Source organism: Rhinichthys klamathensis, unplaced genomic scaffold (assembly GCF_029890125.1).
Source record: "Rhinichthys klamathensis goyatoka isolate OS25496 unplaced genomic scaffold, OSU_Roscu_1.1 h1tg000103l_1, whole genome shotgun sequence".
Classification (NCBI taxonomy): domain Eukaryota; kingdom Metazoa; phylum Chordata; class Actinopteri; order Cypriniformes; family Leuciscidae; genus Rhinichthys; species Rhinichthys klamathensis.
The window spans coordinates 1,218,888-1,243,776 of record NW_026606642.1 but is presented as its reverse complement, the minus strand read 5'-3'; the positions used below and the strand labels follow the sequence as shown (position 1 = coordinate 1,243,776).

Genomic DNA, 24,889 nt, shown 5'->3' with positions numbered 1-24,889 from the left:
TGGATGCTGTAATAAAAAAGACACCTGGGGGAATTTTAAATCATGACTTAGTGCTTCGCGACCAGTTCGCTGAAAATGTAAATGATGACATGCTGAGAAGGGAGTTAAAAAGACGGCTTGCATTAGACTCTGATATGAGTTTTGTTACACTTCGTAGTATAGCCATTAAATGGGTGGACGAGGGGAAACAAGGAATGAGGGCTAGACCTAGAGCTTTTTCTTTTGATACTCTTGTATCTGCTGGGGGTAGTCGGGGTGCTGATTCTAATGCAATATCGGCGTCCAACACTGAAATGACAGAGCTAAAGGAATGTCTACGGCACCAGCAGGCCCAATTAGATGCCATTTTGTCACAATTAAATTCATCTCGTCCACAGGCTAACCCAAGGAGTGTAGGAGGCCAGTCTAAAACATACCGGTTTCATCCTGATGGTAGGCCGATTTGTAGTCGCTGCAACAGAGCAGGTCACATTGCTAAATACCGTCGTATCGATCCAAACTTGACTAATGTAGCAACCCAAGGGGTGGGGCAGAGGGCCGTAGCTCATAATCAGCTAGTGGAATCACCCGCTCCTCTGCAGCCGCAGGAAAACTAGTGCCCTCTGGTGTGGAGAGCCAAACACCAAGGGGGGCTCAATTAGGCTCTTGTCACTCGGCTTTTGATAGTATCCCCCACCTCGTAGGCCAGTGCCCAGTGGTTCATGTCTGGATGGGGGGTAAATTAGTGGCATGTTTGCTGGACACGGGCTCTATGGTTTCCACCATAACAGAGGAATTTTTTTGGGAAAATTTTCAATCATGTGAGGAGTCTCTTAAACCCTGCAGTTGGCTCCAATTACGAGCAGCTAATGGGTACGAAATCCCATACTCAGGTTACCTTGAACTGGATGTGACAGTGTTGGGTAAAACCTCCCCTAGTATGGGCATTTTAGTAGTGCGTGATCCTATCGATCCTCTTACTCAAAAACAGAAGCGTGCAGTCCCCGGTTTATTGGGTATGAATATCATCCAGAGCTTTTATAAAGAATTGTTCGCAGATATATTGTCAACCTCAGCCCAGGTCCCCCCTATGGACAAAGACAACAGGGTATGGCGGCAGGCTTTCACCACATGCCAGTCCATTGAGAATCTCCATAGCAAAGGATGTTTAGGCAAGGCTAGAGTTCAGAGTTCTGCAGTACGCATTCCTGCCGGGTCTCTGAAACTCATCCCCATAATTTGTCCTAGTGCTGCTAATCTTTCCCTCCACTCTGTGCTATTGGAGCCACCCACCGAGGAAACCCAGTTGCCAATGGGCATTTTGATCTCTAAGGCGTTACTATCAGTGAAGAACGGGGTGATAGAAATACCAGTAACTAATGTGAGTTTACAAGACGTGTGGCTGCAACCGCACACCATTTTGGGTGTACTCCATATTGTTCAGGTTATGCCTTTAGGGTGTTCAGTGAACATTGTGGAAGGGTGTAGTGGAGAACAGGTTGCCGTAGTTCAGTCAGCTGAGATAAAAACCGCCCCCTCAATTGAGTTTTCCAACACGTTTTGGCCAACCCTATCTGCAGATCAGGAACACCAAGTAAAGGTGCTACTACAGAAGCACAGTAATGTTTTCAGTCAGGGGGAGGGTGATATAGGGTGTACCACCTTGGTAGAGCATCAGATCCATCTCACGGATGATGTCCCCATTAGACAGAGATACCGTCGACTGCCTCCTTCCCAGTACGACCAAGTTAAAGCCCATATCCAGCAGCTGTTGGAGACAGGAATCGTGAAACCTAGTTCTAGTCCCTACTCGTCACCTATAGTTGTTGTGCAAAAGAAAGGGGGAGACCTTAGACTCTGTGTGGACTACCGGCTCTTGAATGCAAAGACGAGGAAGGACGCTTATCCACTCCCCCGCATAGATGAGTCCTTGGATGCGCTGACTGGAGCAAAGTGGTTTTCAACGTTAGATCTTGCCAGTGGTTACAACCAAGTGCCAGTTGCTGAAGTGGATAAGGCCAAGACAGCATTTTGTACACCGTTTGGACTCTTTGAGTTTAATCGTATGCCGTTTGGCCTTTGTAACTCACCGAGTACGTTCCAGAGGTTGATGGAGAGGATCTTTGGAGATCAAAGCTTTCAATCACTCCTCCTTTATCTAGATGACATAATCATCTTTTCGACCTCTTTTGATGAGCACTTGAAACGTTTGGAACTCGTCTTTAACCGTCTGCACAGTAACCACCTCAAGTTAAAACCATCTAAATGCCACTTCTTTCAAAGAGAGGTCAAATATCTGGGGCATGTCGTTTCTGCCTCAGGAGTAGCCACGGATCCGGACAAAGTCAAAACAGTTGCAGAATGGAAACAGCCGACCACTACAAAGGAACTAAGATCTTTTCTGGGATTTGCATCATATTACCGTCGTTTTGTGGAGGGCTTTGCAAAGATGGCTACCCCGCTGCATAGACTGGTGGCTCAGGTGGAGACAGGCTCTAATAGGCCTAAGTCCCGGGCTAACATACTGGGAGACGGCTGGACCCCAGAGTGCCAGCAGAGTTTTCAGACTCTAAAAAACTGTCTGATCAGCGCCCCCGTCTTAGCGTATGCCGACTTCACGAAACCATTCGTCTTGGAAGTTGATGCAAGCCATGCCGGGCTCGGAGCCGTCCTAGCCCAAGAGCAAGATGGATGTAGGAAGCCCATTGCTTTTGCCAGTAGAGGCCTGCGGCCGACCGAGAGAAATATGTCCAACTATAGCTCCCGTAAGTTGGAGCTTTTAGCCCTTAAATGGGCTATAACTAGCAAGTTTAGAGAGTATCTCCTAGGTGCAAAGTTTGTGGCCTTCACCGACAATAACCCATTAAGTTATTTGCAGACGGCTAAGTTAGGGGCTACAGAACATCGCTGGGCCTCAGAGCTAGCAATGTTCGACTTTGAAATCAGATATCGCCCAGGCTCGGCGAACAGAAATGTGGATGCACTCTCCAGGCTGCCAGCCCCCGTTTCCATCGCTTCAGTGGCCCCAGGTTTAGAGGTCCCCGTAGCCCCCTCGAGCGTTAGTGACTGTAGGACCCAAACCCTGTGTCAAGAGACCAGTGCCTTACCAATCCGGCAGAAGGCTGACTTGCAAGCTCTACAGGTGGAGGATCCTGCTATTGGGCCATTAGTCCATTTTTGGAACCAAGGAACAGTTCCAACGAAATCAGAACGGATGCTACTGCCCCTAGAGGCTCAGAAACTGCTTAAACAGTGGCCAAGGATCCGGTGTCGGGATGGGGTGTTGTACCGCTGTGTTCGGCTGCCAGGGTACAGTAGAGAGACGTTTCAGCTCATCTTGCCACAGTGCCTAAAACAGGAAGTCTTGAGAGGTCTTCATGATGACCATGGACATCAAGGTATAGAACGCACTACCCGCCTCATTAGAGAAAGATGTTTTTGGCCTGGTATGTCTCGAGAGATCGAGAACTATTGTCAAGAGTGTGGTCGTTGCATCGTGGCAAAAGCTGTCCGCCCACAGGTGAGAACTTTCCCGGGGAACCTGACTGCGTCCAGACCTCTAGAAGTTGTAGCCATTGATTTCACCACGTTGGAGAAAGCGACAGATGGGCGTGAACATGTTCTGATCGCGACAGACGTATTCTCAAAGTTCACGCAGGCATACCCCGCCCGTGACCAGAAGGCCAGCACAGTAGCTAAATTACTCACAGAGGGTTGGTTCTATCGTTATGGGGTGCCCAAGCGGCTCCACAGTGACCAGGGCAGAAGCTTTGAGGGAGATCTTATGAAACAGTTGTGTCAGTTGTACCATATCGCTAAGAGCAGAACGACACCGTATCATCCGGAGGGTAACGGGCAGTGCGAGAGATTTAATCGCACGTTACACGATCTACTTCGCTCGTTGCCCCAGGATCAGAAACGTAAATGGCCCCAAGCACTTCCCCATGTTCTTTTTGCTTACAACACTACTCAGCATGCGTCAACTGGATATTCACCCTTTGAGCTGATGTTTGGACAGAAAGCGCGATTGCCGGTGGATTTTCTTTTGGGCAGCACGGAAGAGGAAATTGGCCCCGGGCACCCTCACGATTGGATTATACAACATCAGCATGATCTCAGGGCAATTCACACACACGCACGGGACCACTTAACTCTCTCAGTAGAGCGTCGAAATCAGCAGGTCATCCCGTCAGCGAGCCAGCCACTTGTCCCTGGCACATTAGTCTACCGGAGGAATCATCCTTTGGGCCGCCATAAGATTCAAGACTTTTGGGATGCTACAGTGTATCGAGTACAAGAGGCCTTAGACCAGGAGGGGAGAGTGTATAAGATCTGCCCACTGGAAGGGACGGGGCCAGAGAAGAACATTCATAGATCAGAGCTTCGGGTTATTCCAATTAAGGCACGGGCAGACCGGAACCCCTCCACAATACTTCACAGGGCACGGGACAGTCAAAACCCGGAGAAGTTGGGAACAAGTGGCTTGCAGCCGGCAGAGGATGGTGATTCTGAAGATGGGATTGTACTGATGGAACCATGGACCAATGTGGAGAATAACAGTGGTGCGCCTCCCGAATACCATCTAAATCCACCTAGCCCCCCTGGGCCGATGGCAAATGTGTCCAATAGGACGGAGGACCACACGCGCATTGATGTCTTTGTCACCCCCACCATGGAGATTGAGCAAGGTTTCCCCTCAAACCCCGACATTGTGGTAAGGCGCTCAGCAAGGGCTACAGCAGGTCAACATAGTAACCCATTCCATCTGCCCAGAAATGCCCGTGGAAATGTGGGCCAAACTAATTCAATTGAGGGTAGACCTACAACCCCTGCTCCCTTGTTAGTAACATTTAGGCCATGGGTATAAAGAGAATGGGGGACATCCTCACCGGGACGGTGAGCTCTCAAAGCTGGGGTGGATGTAACCCGATTAAGTGGGCTATCTATACCTACTCCCTTCCTACAGAGGGAGTTTGTTGCAGGCTGACCGACTTTGCGTAGTTTTCCATGCAGGTGTTATAGGGCGTGATTGGAATTAGGAAGTGGAGAAAAGCAGCGCACAGGGTGGATTGAGTGTTTGTTTGGTCGGCCCGGTCAGCGTGCGTCAAGTGCGAGCTGCAGCTGCTCATAGTGGAATTTGAGTTTTCGTTCTCCGTGTCCAGCACAGCTGGTTAGGAGTTGGGCAAGTGTTTCAGTTGTCCTGGTCGGCGCATCGCGGGGAATTACCGGTTTTTCTCAATTGAAAGCAGGGACGGTAAGCGCCTATGATCGGCGGCATTCAATTTGCCAAGTTTGCTTTGAACTGATGTAATTAAGTCACACGTTTACATCTCTCTCCTTGTCCTCAGCTGTGAGCTGGAGCAACGAGAGCTTTTCATTCATACTGGCGACGTATTGCGATTTATGGCTGTAAGCAGGAACGGTAATCATCCGTTGATTGACTGTGGCGTGGAATGTAGGAGGCTTGGTGACCGAGGACGCACTTTAACAGAGCTATCTCCCTCGTTCTCAGCCTCCTTGGTCTCAAACGGGAAGCCTAGTAGTCAAGCGGGGATCATAAGTGCAAGGTAGCTATTAAATTATGTAATTAATTAATGTGGGAGGTACCGTGCTATTTGTTTGTCTTCTCTGGTTAAATGTGGTGAATTATTGCAGTGAGTAAAAACAGAGGTTGTATATTTATTCTGTGTGTTATGTGTTGTACAGTGTGAAACACTATTTTGTGACCAAGAGAATGACTATACAAATAGAAAGAAATTTGTGCAGTTTGTTTCCTACTATGTGTGCTTATAGTATGTTTGTGATTTGTTGCAGAAACTGAGTGCTTCAGGGTGTAATTGCCGCTTTTCCCATATTTGAATTAAGAATCATATGGTACCTCCAAGTTTTATTGTACATTTTTGTTTATTTTGGTTTGTTTGTTTGTTTCTTTTCTTTTTGTCCGGCAAATAGTGTTATAACATTGTGCAGCACTTACTTACCAAAAGCTAGCGTCTACCGTAGAGGTGGTGTGGTTTCACATGTACTATTCAGTTTTAAGTTTGCTGTGTATAGAGTTTTCCTATTGGGGTTGTTGTGCTAATTGAGATTGAGGTGCCTGTTGCACTGTTTCCGTGTGATAGTGAGGCTTTGCTGCTGGTCCTAGTGTGCCTCTGGATAAATATTATTTGCCAACTGTCAACATTTTAATTATGCCATTGGTGATAATAAACTGAGATTATTTTTGTATACCAGTCTTTTTCTCCTTGTTTTGAATCCTTAAGATACCTGCTGAGGGGAACCAAGTAATGTTGATAAATACCAGTTACATAATGTCACACATAGTTGATCCAACTATGTGTATTTTTAATTTTTCAATTCACAAAAACAAATAGTCTTCTCTTCTGTAGGTTGAGTGAAGAGAGTGAAGCCCAACTGAATATCTACAGAAAATGTAATCCGTGCAGATCTACACTGTAACGTTTATATTTAAATTAACAAAAAACACACAATTGTCAAGTCTATGGACGGGTTATTAATGTGTAAGCGTCGATTTAATTATGTTATTTCGCAGTATATCCCTTTACTGGACGCATCAGGAACAACAGGGTCCTAAAACTGCCGGGGCGTAAAACTGCCAGGGGCGTATATCTGCCGGCTCCAGGTCTGCAGCCTCCCCATATAGCTTTTTGGTCCCAGTCCGCCCCTGGCCCAAACATATTCCTTTTCAAAAAAATGTATAAAGAAATTGTCACGACACACACGGGAGAGAGACAGCAGATCCAATTGCAGTTTGATATTTATTGGGTAATCCGTAAATCGTAATCCAGTCCAGGCAAGGGTCAAACACCATATAATCAATCCAAGACGCAACAAAGAACACAAGGAACAGGTAAGTACAGACCAAGAAGTGTCAGACATTAACAAGGACTCCGTAATGAACACTAGGGATGGGCATGATTAATCGACGATCGATAATTGATCGTTAAGGATTTCGTTGATCCCGTTAATTTGTTATCGATTATCGAATGATTTTTTTTATTTTTTTTTTATAAATCTGATGCAGGTTGCGTTTCGTAGTGTGAGTCTTGATGCAATTAAATGAATTTCACTGTGTGGCAGCAATTAAACATTTTACCACCCGGGGGCAATATTTGACACCATATAGGCCAACTAAACTATATTTAGTTTATACTATATAACTATATTTCCAACTAAATATTTACGGCAGCCTCTGCCCATGAATAACGGTCGGAATGAGATGGCAGCCAGATTTGATTACATCGATGAGCTCGTAATTGATAATGAAGAACCGCAAATTCGTCGACGAGTTTTACGAGACCGACATCATCCTTTTGATATTTATGATGATGTCGACATATATGCTCGTTTGCACTTTAAAAGAGAGGGACTAATGCGGATAACGGACATGATCGCGCCTGATATTCAACATGAAACAGACCGAAACGGCGCTCTCTCCCCAAGCCTTCAAGTCTGCGTCGCATTACGTTATTTTGCTACTGGATCTATGCAAAACTTAGTAGGCGATAGCATACAAATTCACAAATCTACAGTATGTAGATTGATCCGCAGGGTGTCACTGGCCTTGTGTCAACACATGAACAACTACGTGTGCATGCCAATAAATGTACAAAACACAAACAGGCAAAAATTCCATGCCATTGCCGGTTTCCCTGATGTACTTGGCTGCGTCGATGGAACACAAATCAGGATAAAAGCACCAACAGTGGAGAATGCTTTTGTGAATAGGAAGGGATATCATTCACTAAACACCCAAGTCATCTGTGACCCAAGTTTGTGTTTCATAAACTGCGTTGCTAGATGGCCAGGTTCAAAGCACGACAGCTTCATCCTAAGAAGATCAAACATCTTTGAAAAGTTTGATTCTGGGGAGTATAGTGGCATTCTGCTGGGTGATTCTGCCTACCCACTTAAAAAGTGGCTGACGACACCATACTTAAAGTCCCTGTAAAGGCAATTTCAAAAAAAAAAAATCTAAACACATTATAAATGTTAGAAATGTATTGATTAAACATATTACAAAGACTGTGAACTGTGAAGTACTGAATTGTGGAGTTAGACCGTTAAACAGTTTTTCACCATTGCTATTTTCCGGATTTTCTGGGAGGGGCTAAAACGGGGCTCGATGACGCACTGGAGCCCTTGAGCTCCTGGACACGCCCCTACTTGATGACGCACTAAAGCCGCTGAGGCTGGCCGCTCCTAACTAACAATATTATAGAGCACATTCACATCAGTTTGCCGCTCATTCGCGAGTTACTGTCAGTACTATTATTAGTAACGGCCTACAGATTGCTAGCTAGCTATGCCTTTGTCACGGAAATGGGTAACGTTACTACCTGGATGCGATCACCGGATCAGTACAAAACAGGTCGGTGTCCTTATTTACATTTCCGAAAAACGATTACATCAAGAAGAAGTGGATTAATTTTGTGAAGAGCCACCTTGATGGAGAGCTGAGGATCACCGCCAACACCCGCCTCTGTAAGTGATCATTTTACACGGGATAGTTTTATAAACTTTCATCAGAGACAACTGGGATTCACTGATAATCCGCTGTTACTGGTGAATGGGGCCGAACCGACTATCTCCCGCCTCAGCCTTCATCCTCCAGTCGCGCCGACAACTGGTGCCATCATCGGCAGTGCGTGCCCACCATGTGTGCATCCATTCCGGCTGTAGAGTTGAGTGTGGCGACGGCAGCTTTCCCGCGAGTGGGCGTGGCTTCAGCACAGCCAGCGGACACGCCCCCAGCGTTTGAGAGCAGAGAATACTGCTCATTTTTTCAAGATTTTGATAGCTTATTTTATGTACTTGCTGGCTTTTTTTATCATTCAAATTTGGCTGGGTGACTAATAACACATTTTTCTGTGGTGTGACAAACTCAGAGAACACATACTTAATTTTGACTTTGCAGGGACTTTAAACCCTTCCACACAAGCAGAGGAAAAATTAAATTCTGCACATACCAAAACACGGGTAACGGTGGAAAGAAGTATCGGTGTTTTAAAAAGGAGGTGGTCATGTCTCCACAGGGGTATGGCAGCATATTTAAATTTGTTTTTTAATTTTGTTTGATTGTTTATTTTTTATCAGTTTAGGCTACAATTTCAGATGAAGTAAAAGTTTTGAATACAACCCAAATGTCCTCGGTAGGAATTGTAATGGAGCCAGAGAGAGCAGCAAAGGTGACAGGAGCATGCATTGTATTGCACAATTTAGCCATGCTGTGGAAGATGCCAGTTGATGATCTAGGAGGGGAAGAGATTGAGGAGGTCCCGCAGGAAGAGCACTGTAGACAACTTCAAGACCCAGTGCAAGAGGGTGTAACTGTCAGGCGTTTCATCACACAGAATCATTTCACTTAAACTGCACTAAAACACAATTTACCTTTTTATATAACATGTCAGTATTTGTCAATAAGTTCATACACAAATTGTTTAGAATAAAAAGACTACTATTTTTCATAGACTATTTTTAATTAATTACACGTAAATTCCATTCACTGTAGATTTGTATTCCTCGTCTCACTTGTGAACTGCATCTCAAATCTAATATCTCTCAGTTGTGAATTCAATGACATCCGAAAATATATGTTCTTAAAAAGTAAAAAGTCAGACTTCATGTCAAATATTTATTCTTGTCAAATTTATTCATGGTGTCTGCACACACTACAAATAAATTAAATAAATATACAAATTATACTGTATTGAAGAATAATAAATATATAAACATAAATATCGCTGTGTTGCAAACAAGTTATTAAATGCAATAAAAGAATAACAATTAGCCTACACACTTTAACCATTAGCCTTAAACAAACTTGGCAATGAAACTGTCGATATGATGACCTACATTTCAACGATGTTGAAGGAGTAACCAAGAGGCTTTAACTCCTCTTGTAATTTAATGATTTCTAGGTTTAATTTAACATTTTCAAGTTCTATTTTTTTGCGTTCACTTTTTATTTTCAAGATCTCCTCTTCTACTTTCGCACATTCAAGTTTGAGAAGCTTACAGCGGCTATAGTTTATGTCCTCCTCCAGCTCATTTGGACGTTTCCTTTTCTTTGCATTTTCGGCTGAAGGTAGCGGATCTTGTGTGCTCTCTGGACGGTCTGTGCGAAGGATAGGCAGATCTGCCGCTGATGCTGGCGCAACAGTGTTTTCAGCGCAAGTTTCTGTTGCGGGAGTTGGCTGACCCGATGCAACACTACCTGCTGATGAATAAACAAGAACTCGCTTTTTTCACTCTTTACATTATTGAGTCCTAACTGCGAGTCAGAAAAGTAGCCTATTTTATTTTCATATTGCTCTTGGCACCATGTATTTTTAGGAAACATTTTAAGAATAAAAACAAGAAAATATAAATACTTTGAGTAATGTCGTCTGTGGCTTCACTTCCACTTTCAACTCCAGTGATTCCGCAGACGGCGGGTGAGTTATCACCAATTATTTCCAGGATAACTGTTGAATATGGGCCAGGCTCAGGTCTCGGACCGCCTCCAGTGGGGACATGTTTTGTGCGAGGAAAATCCTCAATCGCTTGTGTCTTAAGGTCGCTCCACTTCTTCCTAACTTCTTTTATCTCCCTCTGCTCACAGCCTTTTGCATTTATTTTGTTTATTATGTCCTGCCAAATGTCAATTTTTTTTCCGGTTTGTGACAGATGAGTTTAACTTGCTTTCAAGGACTGTTTTGTTTTCTTTATATCCATCAATTAAAATAAGAATTTCTTCATGACTGAAATTTTTCTTCCTGATTCTTTTCTCCTCCATGAGTAACGTTAGGTTATGAAGATATTTTCAATTAAAAGTTTAATGTTTTGAGTTTGACAACGTTTGTTATAACGTCTTTTTTAAACTTTCGGTTAGTCAAGAATGAGTTTGAAATTCCGCGCTGTTCAGACTATTTCCTGTTTACCTATAAGAAGGCTTATGATTGGCTTAAAAAAAATAGACGTCATTCTATGCGTCAACGCATTACTTTACGGAGAGTTTACGACCTATAGCTACGTTCTGCCTTACGAACAAATGGTGCAACGGAATAAAGTAAAGAGTTAGGCCCTGTCCCAAATGGAACCCTAAGCACTCGCGGTCTTCCTCTGAGTCCGCACTTTCGCGACGTAACGCCGCTTTGAATGTCGGGAAGAAGTCTGCTGTGGAGTCCGCATCAGCGCGGGCTCGGCAAAAGTGCGCATCAAGGGCGCAAATCGACCGCAGAGGGGGCCCTCGCGAGCACCCTTCTGAGATCTAAAAATGACAAATGGGACACACTGCGGTCTCACGGACTTAACGGACACGCGCACGCGGCAGCCATTGTAAGTCCACAAGACCGAAAGTGCACATGAAGTGTGCCATTAGGTATTGGGGCTTTGTTACAAACTAGCTAGTAGTTACTAAGCCTCTAGTGTGGACTTTACGTTCCAGTTTAAGTAAGAACTTACGAACAGCTGGTGCAACCCTACCCGTCTGTCAGTCCGTTCGGAAATAACGCCTTTTTCAGTGAGCCTGGTTCATCACCACGGACATCATGCCAACAACCGATCACCGGCTGAGGTAAGAGTCTCATACTACATATGAACGATATTTTATATTACATTTGTGTTAGTTGACAGTTTCCAAGCTAACGTTAGCATTCATAAATGTTCAGTCATAACTGGCGTCGAGCTGGAGGGCAAAACACTGCAGCATGCGTCTTTCAATTTCCCATCTGTTTTAAGAAAGATCAGTTGAACCCACATCTCTAAAAACCGAAAACAAGCTTTAGTAGACTTGTTATGCGTATCAAAGTCCGTCCAATTGTGTATAAAATCTTTATTAAAAATGGCGGGACATTTTGAAACACTGTCTGGAAGCTGAAAACTCTTCTCTTAAAAAACATCCTTGATTTTATTTTAGTAAAATTGTAGTAACCACGTTTTTGGCGAATTTATTATCATTTTAATAACCCCGGTTTTACTAAAAAAAATAGGTCTACCGTGTTTTTTGTTTGTTCGTTTTTTTCTTTGTAGTTAAACCATGGCTAATTTTCGTAACGTTAATGGTTAACGTGACTAACGTTAACGTTAACTCTATCAAGACCGTTAAGAAATCGAATTCAGTTCTGTTCTGTACTTGTTGATAATAATACAGCAAAGACTAGAATATGAATAATGAATATAACATGATGAACCCTCTAAGTGTAACTGATGCAGCTAGGTCACAGTAAATCATATTCATTTTTACTTTCTATAAATGTAGCTAAAATCACATGGCAGCTCAAAACATACTGTTAACCTTTCCTGCTCAGCTTCCAGATCATAGTCAGTTGAGGTTTTGCATTGTACCACTCCCAATGGAACATATTCTGACATGTGTAAATGTAATACTGAGTTTTAAAATAACTTTTTTTGTGTGTGATTTCAGGTCATGTGGAAAGCAGATGATCATGGCAAACAAAGTATGGGAAGAATTAAAGGATTAGTTCACTTAAAAAAAAAACTTTTGCTGATAATTTACTCACCCCCATGTCATCCAAGATATCCATGTCTTTCTTTCTTCAGTTGAAAATAAATTAAGGTTTTTGATGAAAACATTCCAGGATTTTTCTCCATATAATGGACTTCAATAGACCCCAAACGGTTCAAGGTCCAAATGACAGTTTCAGTGCAGCTTCAAAGGGCTTTAAACGATACCAGACAACCCAGTCTCATATAAAAATGTACCCTGACTACGTTGGTCCAAAGTGCAAAATAAAAGGGGTTACGTAAAATAATGGCCCTTAAATTGTATGACTGTTACATTTTTTTGGCTTAGTCTTCTCCTATTGTTTTCCGTCAGAGTCACGTGACTTTCAAGATTCCGGCTGTGAGAACCAAAACATGGCGGACATTTCTTTCATGTTTAGTGAAAAAAACTGTATTTTGAGTTAGTTTCTGCATAAAAATAAGTTTTGGTTACATTTCTAGCGAGAAATATATATTTTATTTTCATAATATCCACTCAGTGAGTGTACATAATCACCTGTTTGCTCGTTATTGAGAATATTTTTCAGATCTCGCCAGAATAATGTGAAACTGTTACGTTTGGTTGCTATAACATGGACTATTGGCATATTTTGACTTAGTTTCTGCATAAAAATAAGTTTTGGTTACATTTCTAGCGAGAAATATATATTTTTATTTTCATAATATCCACTCAGTGAGTGTACATAATCACCTGTTTGCTCGTTATATTGAGAATATTTTTCAGATCTCGCCAGAATAGTGAAACTGTTACGTTTTGGTTGCTATTACATCGACGCTGCTATTTGACTTAAGTTTCTGCATAAAAATAAGTTTTGATTACATTTCTAGCGAGAAATATATATTTTATTTTCATAATATCCACTCAGTGAGTGTACATAATCACCTGTTTGCTCGTTATTGAGAATATTTTTTCAGATCTCGCCAGAATAATGTGAAACTGTTACGTTTGGTTGCTATAACATGGACTATTGGCATATTTTGACTTAGTTTCTGCATAAAAATAAGTTTTGATTACATTTCTAGCAAGAAATATATATTTTATTTTCATAATATCCACTCAGTGAGTGTACATAATCACCTGTTTGCTCGTTATTGCGAATATTTTTCAGATCTCGACAGAATAATGTGAAACTGAAACGTTTTGGTTGCTATAACATGGACGCTGCATATTTTGACTTAGTTTCTGCATAAAAACAAGTTTTGATTACATTTCTAGCGAGAAATAGCCTATATATTTTATTTTCATAATATTCACTCAGTCAATGTACATAATCACTCGCTTGCTCGTTGTTGCTTGCGAATACTTTTAAGATCTCGCCAGAATAATGTGAAACTGAAACGTTTCTGGTTCAAGTTCACAGTAGGTGGCGGTAATGCGCGAAATCGATGCGAAGAAGAAGAAGAAGAAGAAGAAGAAGAAGAAGAAGAAGAAGAAGAAGAAGGCAGGAAAAGGTAAACGTTAACAAGGAGGAAAAGGAAGCGTGGATAACTTGACCAAGCTGAAAAAATGAATAACCTTGACCCAGAAGATGCCATATTCCTGGCTGATGCGTTCCTGGACGAGTGCAAGGTAAATAACATTATCTCAGTGGTGGAAAAAGCATACTAATTAATGCTAATTGCAAGGTCTAAGACCATAATAGACTCTGACTGAGGTATTGCAGGGAAGGTGCAAAATTAAAAAGCACTCCAAGCAAAGTGCAACTATACAGGTTCATTGTCTTTATTCAAATGCAAGCTATAGTGCTGAGCTGATTTCCTACGTTAGAGCCAGTGAGAGTTTAATTACATATTATGTAAAAACGTTTCACTTTCTTTTTTTCTTCTTTTTTTATGTAGAAAAAGTTTTCTAGATCTGTCTGTACAGTACAGGACCACAACCGTTAGACTGAATTTTTACAATGTAATATTTATTATAACATTGGTTTTATAATGGGATTGTAGGTAGCGATAACCTTAGTGGGTGGAGGTTTATTCTGTGGCTCAATTGTTTATTTAGGTGGATCAGCATGGACACACTGAAGGAGGGTCAAAGCAATCCACAAAGCTGTGCGTTTGGCTTGATGAGGAGGACAATGGTCAACCTCTGCCAAAAAGATGTAGAGCTGGGGAGAGACGAAAGCGAAATTCGGCTAACGTTTCGGTTAAATTCGTTTTTTTTTTTGTTTTTTTTCATCAGTAGTTGCATTCATTATTCATTGAGCAAGTTCTAAATTGATATTCATATTTTTTCAGTTTCTTCAGCAAGCGTTCCCTCCTGTGCTCCATCTACCAGCACAACTGAGACACTACAAGACACTGTGACCATCAAAAATTTAGTTTTTTTTCCCTTTATACTTGTTTCCTCATTTGTTATGTGTTAATTGCCCAGATTTACCATTGCCTTCTTCCCTTTTCATTTTCAGACTCCCTCATTCAAGATGTCAGAGACCTCTTGGGAAGTGGTGCTGAAAAACCTCTCCCCTCACATTGGAGGGACAGGCAAACTTCCTCTCTGGAGATCTGGACAGTAATAAGGCCCCTCATGGCAGTGTTTCCCCTACCATTGTTTTAGGGGGGCGGCCCGGCCCGCCCCCCCAAAACGACCCCCCGCCCCCCCTAAAATGCTGACGAAATCCAGTCATTAAAAAAGGAATTTACCCGGAATTTCACGGAATTTGTAAATCTTTTGAGGAATAAATAGAAAGCAGTTCAGTACACTTGAAATCAAATCGCGATGTAGACAAGTGTGTGTGGATATTAAACCAGAAAGACGATTTAAATACGAATCCTGCTTGTTCTGTGTGAATGAATGGTGCAGCCGACGCGCAGTTTCATTTAACGTTACCACACACACACACACACACTGAAGCACGTGTGACGCTTGCGCTGTTTTTTTTTTTTTGCCTATTATGAAGACACACATGCATGAACTTCCTCTCCACTCCGAAAGTCACTTCGTGATCATTTAACCGCTTCATTTGAGAAAAACGCTCATCATGACATAAACACACAAACTCAAAAGGTCTTCACGGCTAACCTGACTCGAGTGAAACCTTGAAAGCTCGCGAGATCAGGATGGTCTCACGAGGCTACTTCACGGCAACCCGTCAAAATAAAAGTTCGGTTTAAACTTGACAGAAATATATGTCCCAATGTAATAATACTAACACTAATCCAAATAAAGTATCATCAAAACTGAATTAAAGGAATAATCCATGTTTTAATTTTAACAGTAAAGCTCATTGTGCAGCACGCTATTTGACAAAAAGTTTATTTAATTTCATATGATTAAAATTGATGATAAATGATAAAATTTGTGTTTTATGTTTTCATTTTATTACCAGAAAAAACACAACACAGAGATAGTGAAATTTATTTTCATATTTTTTTTAAAAATGTTGTATAAGTTTAATGATTCATAATACATTATTTCAATTAATTAGACACACTTTTTGATTGCTAAAAAATGTACACCATGTATCCGTAACACACCCACTCCGCAACACTAGCAGTCCCCCCCCCCCCCCCCCCCCCCGAAAAAAATCCTAGGGGAAACACTGCATGGTGAACAATATGTTAGCATCTGAAAAGCCGAAGAAGGGGGTTTGCCATCATTGTGGACACAAGGCTGCAGTAGTGATGTGTAGAGACTGTTTGCCACGATCACTCTACTGCACAGCCTGTGACCTTTCCACACATGAGGCCCTGGTGCTTCATAACAGAGCATCCATGGTGGAGGGGTTTTTCAGACACCTGCCGCCATCCACTTTTGTTCAGCAGGATGAAGGAGGGAAATTCTCCTATTATGAAAAAGGTATTTTTTAATTCTCAGGTTATATACACTCACCTAAAGGATTATTAGAAACACCACTTCAATTTCTCTTTAATGCAATTATCTAATCAACCAATCACATGGCAGTTGCTTCAATGCATTTAGGGGTGTGGTCCTGGTCAAGACAATCTCCTGAACTCCAAAAGCAATTTTGAGCGTGGCATGGTTGTTGGTGCCAGATGGGCCGGTCTGAGAATTTCACAATCTGCTCAGTTACTGGGATTTTCACACACAACCATTTCTAGGGTTTACAAAGAATGGTGTGAAAAGGGGAAAACATCCAGTATGCGGCAGTCCTGTGGGCGAAAATGCCTTGTTGATGATAGAGGTCAGAGGAGAACCGGGTACCACTCATCTCCACTACAAATAGGAAAAAGAGGCTACAATTTGCAAGAGCTCACCAAAATTGGACAGTTGAAGACTGGAAAAATGTTGCCTGGTCTGATGAGTCTCGATTTCTGTTGAGACATTCAGATGGTAGAGTCAGAATTTGGCGTAAACAGAATGAGAACATGGATCCATCATGCCTTGTTACCACTGTGCAGGCTGGTGGTGGTGGTGTAATGGTGTGGGGGATGTTTTCTTGGCACACTTTAGGCCCCTTAGTGCCAATTGGGCATTGTCTAAATGCCACGGCCTACCTGAGCATTAGTTTTGACCATATCCATCCCTTTATGGCCACCATGTCCATCCTCTGATGGCTACTTCCAGCAGGATAATGCAACAAAGCTCGAATCATTTCAAATTGTTTTCTTGAACATGACAATGAGTTCACTGTACTAAAATGGCCCCCACAGTCACCAGATCTCAACCCAATAGAGCATCTTTGGGATGTGGTGGAACGGGAGCTTCGTGCCCTGGATTTGCATCCCACAAATCTCCATCAACTGCAAGATGTTATCCTATCAATATGGACCAACATTTCTAAAGAATGCTTTCAGCACCTTGTTGAATCAATGCCACGTAGAATTAAGGCAGTTCTGAAGGCAAAAGGGGGTCAAACACAGTATTAGTATGGTGTTCCTAATAATCCTTTAGGTGAGTGTAGGCTATTTTACATCTTACACGAACCCTGGTTTACTCCAACAAACATGCTGGATGAAGTTTTGTTTGATAGAAACAACACCCTTACTGTTTCATTTACACTAATATGTAAACTAATTCTGCTTTTTAGATTGCATGTTACCAATCGTTCCTCCCTGCTGCGACTGCTCCACTGGGCAAACAAGCTTTTCCAGGGGAAAGCCAGTTATTTTAGTTGGAATGAACGGTAACCTTTTTTATTTCTTCATATTGTGTTTTTTGTTTCTTGTGAACAATAGATAATTGTTTTTCTTTGAAATTTCAGGAAGATACAACCTATTCCTTCCATCAGTAAACTGCTCCTGTGGAAAAACCTTGCCAGTAACCATGAGTGATCTGGTTGAAAGTGGTTACTGGCCAGCCACTGTCAATTTTGAGACCTTGTACATGGTGGACTTGTTCACCACGTATGAAGATCTTAAAATCACTGCCCCAGGGATGTCAAGACAAGCTTTTGTCAGCATGCTCGAGTGTCGTACAAAACTCTTTGGGCGAGTGAGTGGACTCATCATTTCTTATTTGGATTACGTTTTAAATAACTGATTCATTGTTAGGACTTGTTCTTACAATCCCCAAAGTTTCAGTACATATTTCTTGATGGAGCCCTTTCTTCGTCATGACCATAGTCGGAAGCCAACCTTTTTTTTTTTCCACTTTTGTTCTCAGAGTGGTAAGATATGTGGGGACACAATGCAGAGGGCCTTCCTCGAATGGGCCTATGCCAAATTTGAGGTTGACAAGCTGTCTCAGGTCCAGCATTTTCAGTGCCCTGCATGCACACCCTCCATGTTGGCAGTTGCAGTGGATGGGAACCGCAAATTATATCGTTTCAAAAGCCAACCAGGGTGTGTAACATTCAAGTACAAATTAAAAGGATCAAAATCAAAAGTACAAATCAAGTACAAATTACTTTTATACAATAAATTTTACCCACATCTACATCTATAGACCAAGACCTGATGGGTTTTTTGATGGAGTCTTTTTGGCCAGTGATGCTGAGGTGTCCTCCTTTGTTGATTACATCCATGGAAAAACTGGACATGTAAGCTAAATTTATATTTCTTCATGTGTAACACCACAATTTCACATTTTTATGAATGCTACCCCCCCCCCCCCCCCCAAATTTAAACAATATTTAGTTTAATTAAGTGATAGAGCGGCATTAATCCATCAAATGCCATAATACCATGATTTACAGCTTACTGTATAAAATGTAACTGTGTAAATGTCTGTATTTGCCCTCATCTGTTTAAGAATCCAGGAAAAGGGAGATGTGGTGCGGGTCAGTGGACCGCAGCACGAGAGTCCGCCAACAAGTCTGCAAGCAAACTAGATGAGGAAGGTGTTGAATTGGCTGTCTGCCGTCATGGGGTTTTGCTGAAGGGACTGAATATGTTCCGTGGAGAAATTTTTGCATACCCATTATATCTCCAGAAACAGCTAGCTTCACAGAACGTCCAGTTCTTTTGCTCTGATGTGGTCTGCAAATATTGGCCATATCTGGAGAGAGTTGTGGACCACTGTCCAGAGTTGGAGGACTTGCTGGATATGCGCCCATTTCTCTCCATCATGCATGCAAAAGCGCATTCATGGATGTGTGAGGTAATCATGACAATTAGATGTATTTCTTACCATGTGTACCACACGTTATGATTGTCTGTACTCTGCCCCTACTTGTTGTTTTCCAAATGATTACATTCATGTAAATGTGTTACAGTTAAAATGGGGGGGACGCAATCAAGAAGGAGCTGGAACAACAATCGGGGAGGAGGTTGAACAGGTTAACAGCTTCCTCTCCCGAGCAGCCATATGTTCCAAGTACATGTCAAAAGCCGGTAAGCATTTTTCATGTATAGTTGTGTCCAAATTGAGACCAAGGGGTTTGAACACTGATGCTCGGCCTTTGCATTTTAGAGTTCCATGCATAGGTGAAATGCATAAGTGAAAACAAGAAAATAAGTCTAGTCAGCTTACAGACACTGATCAGGATTCTCTTTATAATAATTTATCTTCTGATTCGTCAATTAAGTGTATGATTATTTCCAGGTTTATGTGACAATATTAGAGAATGATCAATGTAGTATCTGATCTTTGGTCCTCACTGTGAACCTAAATTACTGCACATTCACTGTGTGTCAAGTTTGCACAGACATGCTGACAATCCAGGCAAGTGGCTGGAACAAGCGAAAGGCAGAAAACCTTGACCGGACATTGGCCAAAAGATACGTCAAGGTACTTACTAGGCAAATATGCATAACAACATTTTTTTTTTTTAATTGGCTTTATGCACAGCTGCACTACTTCCTGAACTTAAGCCAGCTCCTTGTTTCCTGTCTGACATTATTGGCCAAGCTTGATTAATTCAGGTGTGAATTAATTCAGGTGTACTTCTTAAATAAATTGTACAAATTAAGAGTGTAACAAATATCTGTGAACATTTTACACCGCAGTGTTTTAACATACATACCCATACATGATTAAAAATCACACCTTCAGTTATGAAAAACAAATGTTAGCCAGACTTTTTCCAGACAATATTAGGGAAAAAAGATACTTAATTATTAAAAAGATAATTAATTAATAAGAGAAGTTTCCTTTCGAATTATCCAACGTGTATATCCCGTTAATACTTTCTTAAAGAAATTCAAGGTAGATGTTAATGCAAATTGTTCTTTTTGTGGACAGCACCCAGAGACTAGTGCATTTGTTTTGGCTTTGCCATTATTCTAAATTGTTATGTAAAGACTTTTCCCATTTTGTTATTGATAACATTGATAAGGATTTTTCTCTACTCTGGGAAAAATGTTTAGTTTGGAATTGTTAATTGGAAAAATCAGCAATTAGACAAAAACAAAATATTCGTACTGATCTTTTTTAAAACACAATTTTATATACACAAATGTAAATTTTCAGGTCAGAAACCACTTTTCTATGTTTTGAGTACTGATGTACAACATTACTTTGGGACTATCTCTTGGCGCTTTTCCATTACCAGTACCAGCTCGACTCGACTCGACTCGCCTTGGCTCGCCTCGACTCGGCTCGCTTTTCGCTCCGTTTTCCATTGCAGAAAGTACCGCCACAAATAGTACCCGGTCGTCATAGCGACGCATTTCGTTCCTTGTTGCCCCATCAAGCTCTCGCTGGATCCTCTCTTCGGCAACCAAACAAAGGAATGTCTGCACCTCCTCGTTTGACCACGGCGTATTCTTCCGAGTTGCCATAATAATAGTAGTAAGTTTAGTAACTATCTCTGGCCAAACTATTTAAAATACTCCATCTGGCGCGTGCAATGATGACGCAGATTCTCTGTGACCAATCAGCAGTCGGCATTGTTTTCACGTCACATTTTAGTATCGGGTTAGCTCGCCTCAGCTCGCTTGGAACCTCGCCGGAGGTGGTACGAAAAAAAGTACCCGAAAGCAGGTACAGGTACAACTTTTACACAGTGGAAAACCAAACAAAGGCGAGTCGAGCCGAGCCGAGCCGAGGCGAGCTGGTACTGTGTAGTGGAAAAGCGCCATCTGACTCATGTATCAAGAAGGCTTTAAAAACAGTTGAAATATGTAAATCTTTTGATATTTTCCTTTGATATGTAAAAATATTTTCTGATTAGTTATACTCCTGTCTTTTTTATTAGTAATCGTTTTATATTGTGACTGTTTATATAATTTTTTTCCATTTTAAAAAATGTGTTTGTGTGTGTTTTTAGGAGTTTTTTTGTACATTTTTCATAGCGGAAGTAGCAACATTGGCCGTTACTATGGAGATGAGGACAAGTCCGCTTTGCGTCACCATAGACGTGCGTCACGTGAGCAGAGCAGTTGGCGCGCTCGTCTCCTGTTTTAGTTAAAATATCGTCATTAAACGAACATTTTTGTCTTTTCTTAGCATAGATCATATACATGCAGTATAATTATTTATTAGACAGTGTGTGATATTTGATATATTGGGTAGATACATGTTTTCACAACCCTAGCACGGCCCTAAAACGGAGGAACTACAACTGGGGTGCTGATGTCAACACAAGTAATAAAGAGGGGTCTAGGGAGTTGTAGTTTTTTTTAAACCCGGGGTTTTCCCTAAAATTGGAAGTTGTAAATACTTAATTGGTGGCATTCCAGGGATTTGAGGAGATGTCAAACACATTTTTGGCATCAGAATTTAAATATTGTCTTGTTCAAAGGGGGATTTTTTATTTTCACACCATAGCCCATAGGTTCAGTTGCAGAAAGCACTTTGAGGGCTTCAAGTTTGTGTGTGTGTGTGTGTGTGTGCGTGTGTACGTGCGTGTGTGTGTGTGTGTGCAAGGGCATAGATTTGGTTTGAACATTGGGGGGTAATGTTAGTGAAAAAAATGTTCTGCATATTTCTCATGTGTTCATGGTATAAATATGGGGGGGGGGGGGGGGGGGGTTATTGACTACTTATTTACTACTACTACCCCCCCCCCCCCCCCACACACACACAAAAATTACACTCCTGTGTGTGTGTGTGTGTGTGTGTGTGTACTCGTACAACTCCTCGCTCCAATGTGTTTTAGACCATTGGAGCGCGGACAAAGAAAGTAAAGTGAGGACATTTTGGCCGGTCCTCACTTTCTGAGACCCCTTTAAATGTCTGTTTGAGGGTCAAGACTTGGTTTTAGGGATAAGGTTATAATTGGGTCAAGGGTAGGTTTAGGAAAGGGTTCGGGTTAGGCACTTAGGCCCCGTCCACACTACTGCGTTTTCGTTTAAAAACGGAGACCTTTTGCTACGTTTGCACCTCCCGTCCACACTAAAACGGCAAAAACGGAGACCCAAAACGGAGAAGTTTAGAAACGCTGCCGACCCGTTTTTCGTTTTGAATCTCCGGAGGGCGTTTTAGTGTAGACGGGTCAAAACGGAGGACTTTAGAAACGATGACGTAGTAGAGGCTCACGCTCGGCTCTATGATTGGGTGTCATCAGTCATGGCGTATATCTTTGCTAGCAGCTGTTGTACAAGTAAATTCTGCATTTTACAACGCTATAACTGCCGACATGCGCCGGAGTCAAGCTATTATTCCAGCGATCTGTGACAATTCCCGTGTGCAGCGGCGGCGTTGACCGTACATGGAGCGTCGGTTTGGGGTTAACCCAGAGCATGGTGGGATAATTTTATCAATGAAGTTGTGTTTACACCGGCACGCGCATGCCCAGTGTTGGTGAATGGTCACGTGATCCGCGTTTTCAGTCGTTTTAATGTGGACGGAGATCAATTCTAATACGCAGCTAAAACGCTGGTGTGGACGGAGATCGTATTCGTTTTAATTATCCGTTTCTAAACTAAAACGCAGTAGTGTGGATGGGGCCTTAGTTGTGATGGGTAAGGTTAGGGTCAGCGGCTAGAGATTGTATTGTGTCAATAGGCTATTATGTCCTCATAAAGATAGATGTACAAGAGAGAGAGAGTGTGTGTGTGTGTGCGTGCGTGTGTGTGTGTGTGTGTGTGTGTGTGTGTGTGTGTGTGTGTGTGTGTGTGTGTCTGTGAGAGAGAGAGAGAGAGAGAGAGAGAAGTGTGAGAGAGTGTGAGTGCAAAAGTGAGTTTTGTGTTTCTACCCCTGCCTTTCCCACACAAGGTTGCAATTCTTAAATATGATATAACAAAGGAAAATATTAACCATAAATGCTGTTTATATTGCTTTTAATTGGGATAAAATAAACATCTGTTGAGTAGGTCCACCAGACCCACGAACACTGGCTGATTAACAAAAATAACCAATAAAGCACTACTCACACTTTTTTGTCTACTAAAATATAACACCTGATGCATTGTGTAGCCTATTTGCTGTGGCAGATATAAATTATTTGAATGACTGTGTTAGGTTATCCTTGCATAAACATGGCTAATCTTGAAAAATAGAACACAGAACAGAAGAACAGAACACAACACCCCCCAGCCCCCACCCTTCTTGAATATGGTTTATGAGGACACAAATCTGTATAATGACATGTCCTCATAAACCATATTCAAGAAGGGTGGGGGCTGGGGGGTGTTGTGTTCTGTTCTTCTGTTCTGTGTTCTATTTTTCAAGATTAGCCAAATTAGCCAAGGCCAATTAGTCTGAGGTTGAAAAATAATTAATCTTATCATAGTTCTTTTGAGTACAAAAGTTATTTTTTTATTTTTTTAAGTGTCACAAAAGTGGCATCGTAGCTGCGAGAGGTCGCTGATTGACAAGTGGGTTGCCCTATCACAGAGGCACAGAGATCAGCAGATTGACAACTGAGTGAGGGGGGTGTGTCCGCTCTATCCGACCGACCATGATCATACTGTTCAGTACACTCTCAAAGGTAGGTAATGAATACATAACATACTTACGGAACCTGAATAATAAAGTTAATTAGCGCTGTCTAAACCATCATTTGTTAATTATGTATCACCATTAATTTATAGGAATGTGTTTAATGACATAGGGGTTTACCCAGCTTCAAGCCACCGCATTTAAGGTTAGCTGGAGTTGGCGGCAATGTGCTAACCGAGGTCAGAATTATAAATTGAAAAGTGTATTTACTCCAATACTAGATTAAATCAGAAATCAACTATGGAGTATGGGTTATTGTTGCATAGAATATGTAGTAGGGCTGTGCGATATGGACTAAAAGTCATATATCGATATTTTTTTCCGTGATCGTATAATTTCATACGTCTATCATTAATAGCCCGCGGTAATTCGCACTCCCATCACTCACTCATACTTCAAATCCCACAAAGCACTGCAACAGCTGACACACAGGTCATAAAAACCGAATGTGCTCTATGCGCGGCGGTATTTCCGGTTTGATTTCTTCCGCCAATCGTAGAATCCAATGCTATACCGAGAACTTATGGTTTTCATACTCTATGGCTATACTTAAGAAACGTTTGTCACAAAAACAGACACCCCTCATTGTGTGTATGCTTCTTTTTTAAATGATAAACATAACTATACAAAATTACATCTAAACGTATTAAAGTTTTGTTTCAAAGACGGGAGGACAGTACATTTTTAAGATTCTGCCATAATCCCGTTTTCCTCGGTTCTCCTCCACTTTAAATCTCCCCAACCGGAAACTGAAGAGCAGCCTTGCGTTGGCTTTATGCACAGCTGCACTACTACCTGAACTTAAGCCAGCTCCTTGTTTCCTGTCTGACATTATTGGCCAAACTTGATTAATTCAGGTGTGTCTGATTATTGTTGCTGTGACTACTGAGGTCAGGCACACCTGAATTAATCAATTTGTCCAATAATGGCGGACAGGAAACAAGGAGCTGGCTTAAGTTCAGGAAGTAGTGCAGCTGTGCATAAAGCCAATTAGGCCAAATTACCAACATTTGTAATGTAACACTTAAATAATCAAGTGCCTTTGTCACTTTGGTTGTCATTAAATGTTGATTGTTTTTATATTTTAGTTTTAAGATGCCAAGAGGATCAACAGTAACAACCTGCGTGAGCTGCAAAGCAGCTATTGGTGTGGCCACC

The 24,889-nt window shown here is 41.8% G+C and overlaps 2 protein-coding genes across 2 annotated transcripts in view; both read left to right on the top strand.

Moving 5' to 3' along the window:
- Window positions 1-24,889, top strand: part of LOC130086893 (uncharacterized) — an 832,515-nt gene that overhangs the window by 135,887 nt on the left and 671,739 nt on the right. The window lies entirely within an intron of this gene.
- On the top strand, window positions 16,094-19,522 carry LOC130086894 (uncharacterized). Its single transcript, XM_056253115.1, has 7 exons — window positions 16,094-16,303; window positions 17,496-17,591; window positions 17,670-17,899; window positions 18,071-18,249; window positions 18,353-18,446; window positions 18,659-19,006; window positions 19,122-19,522. Exons 1-7 carry the CDS (start codon window positions 16,129-16,131, stop codon window positions 19,347-19,349), a joined length of 1,350 nt encoding a protein of 449 aa, XP_056109090.1. The 5' UTR covers window positions 16,094-16,128; the 3' UTR covers window positions 19,350-19,522.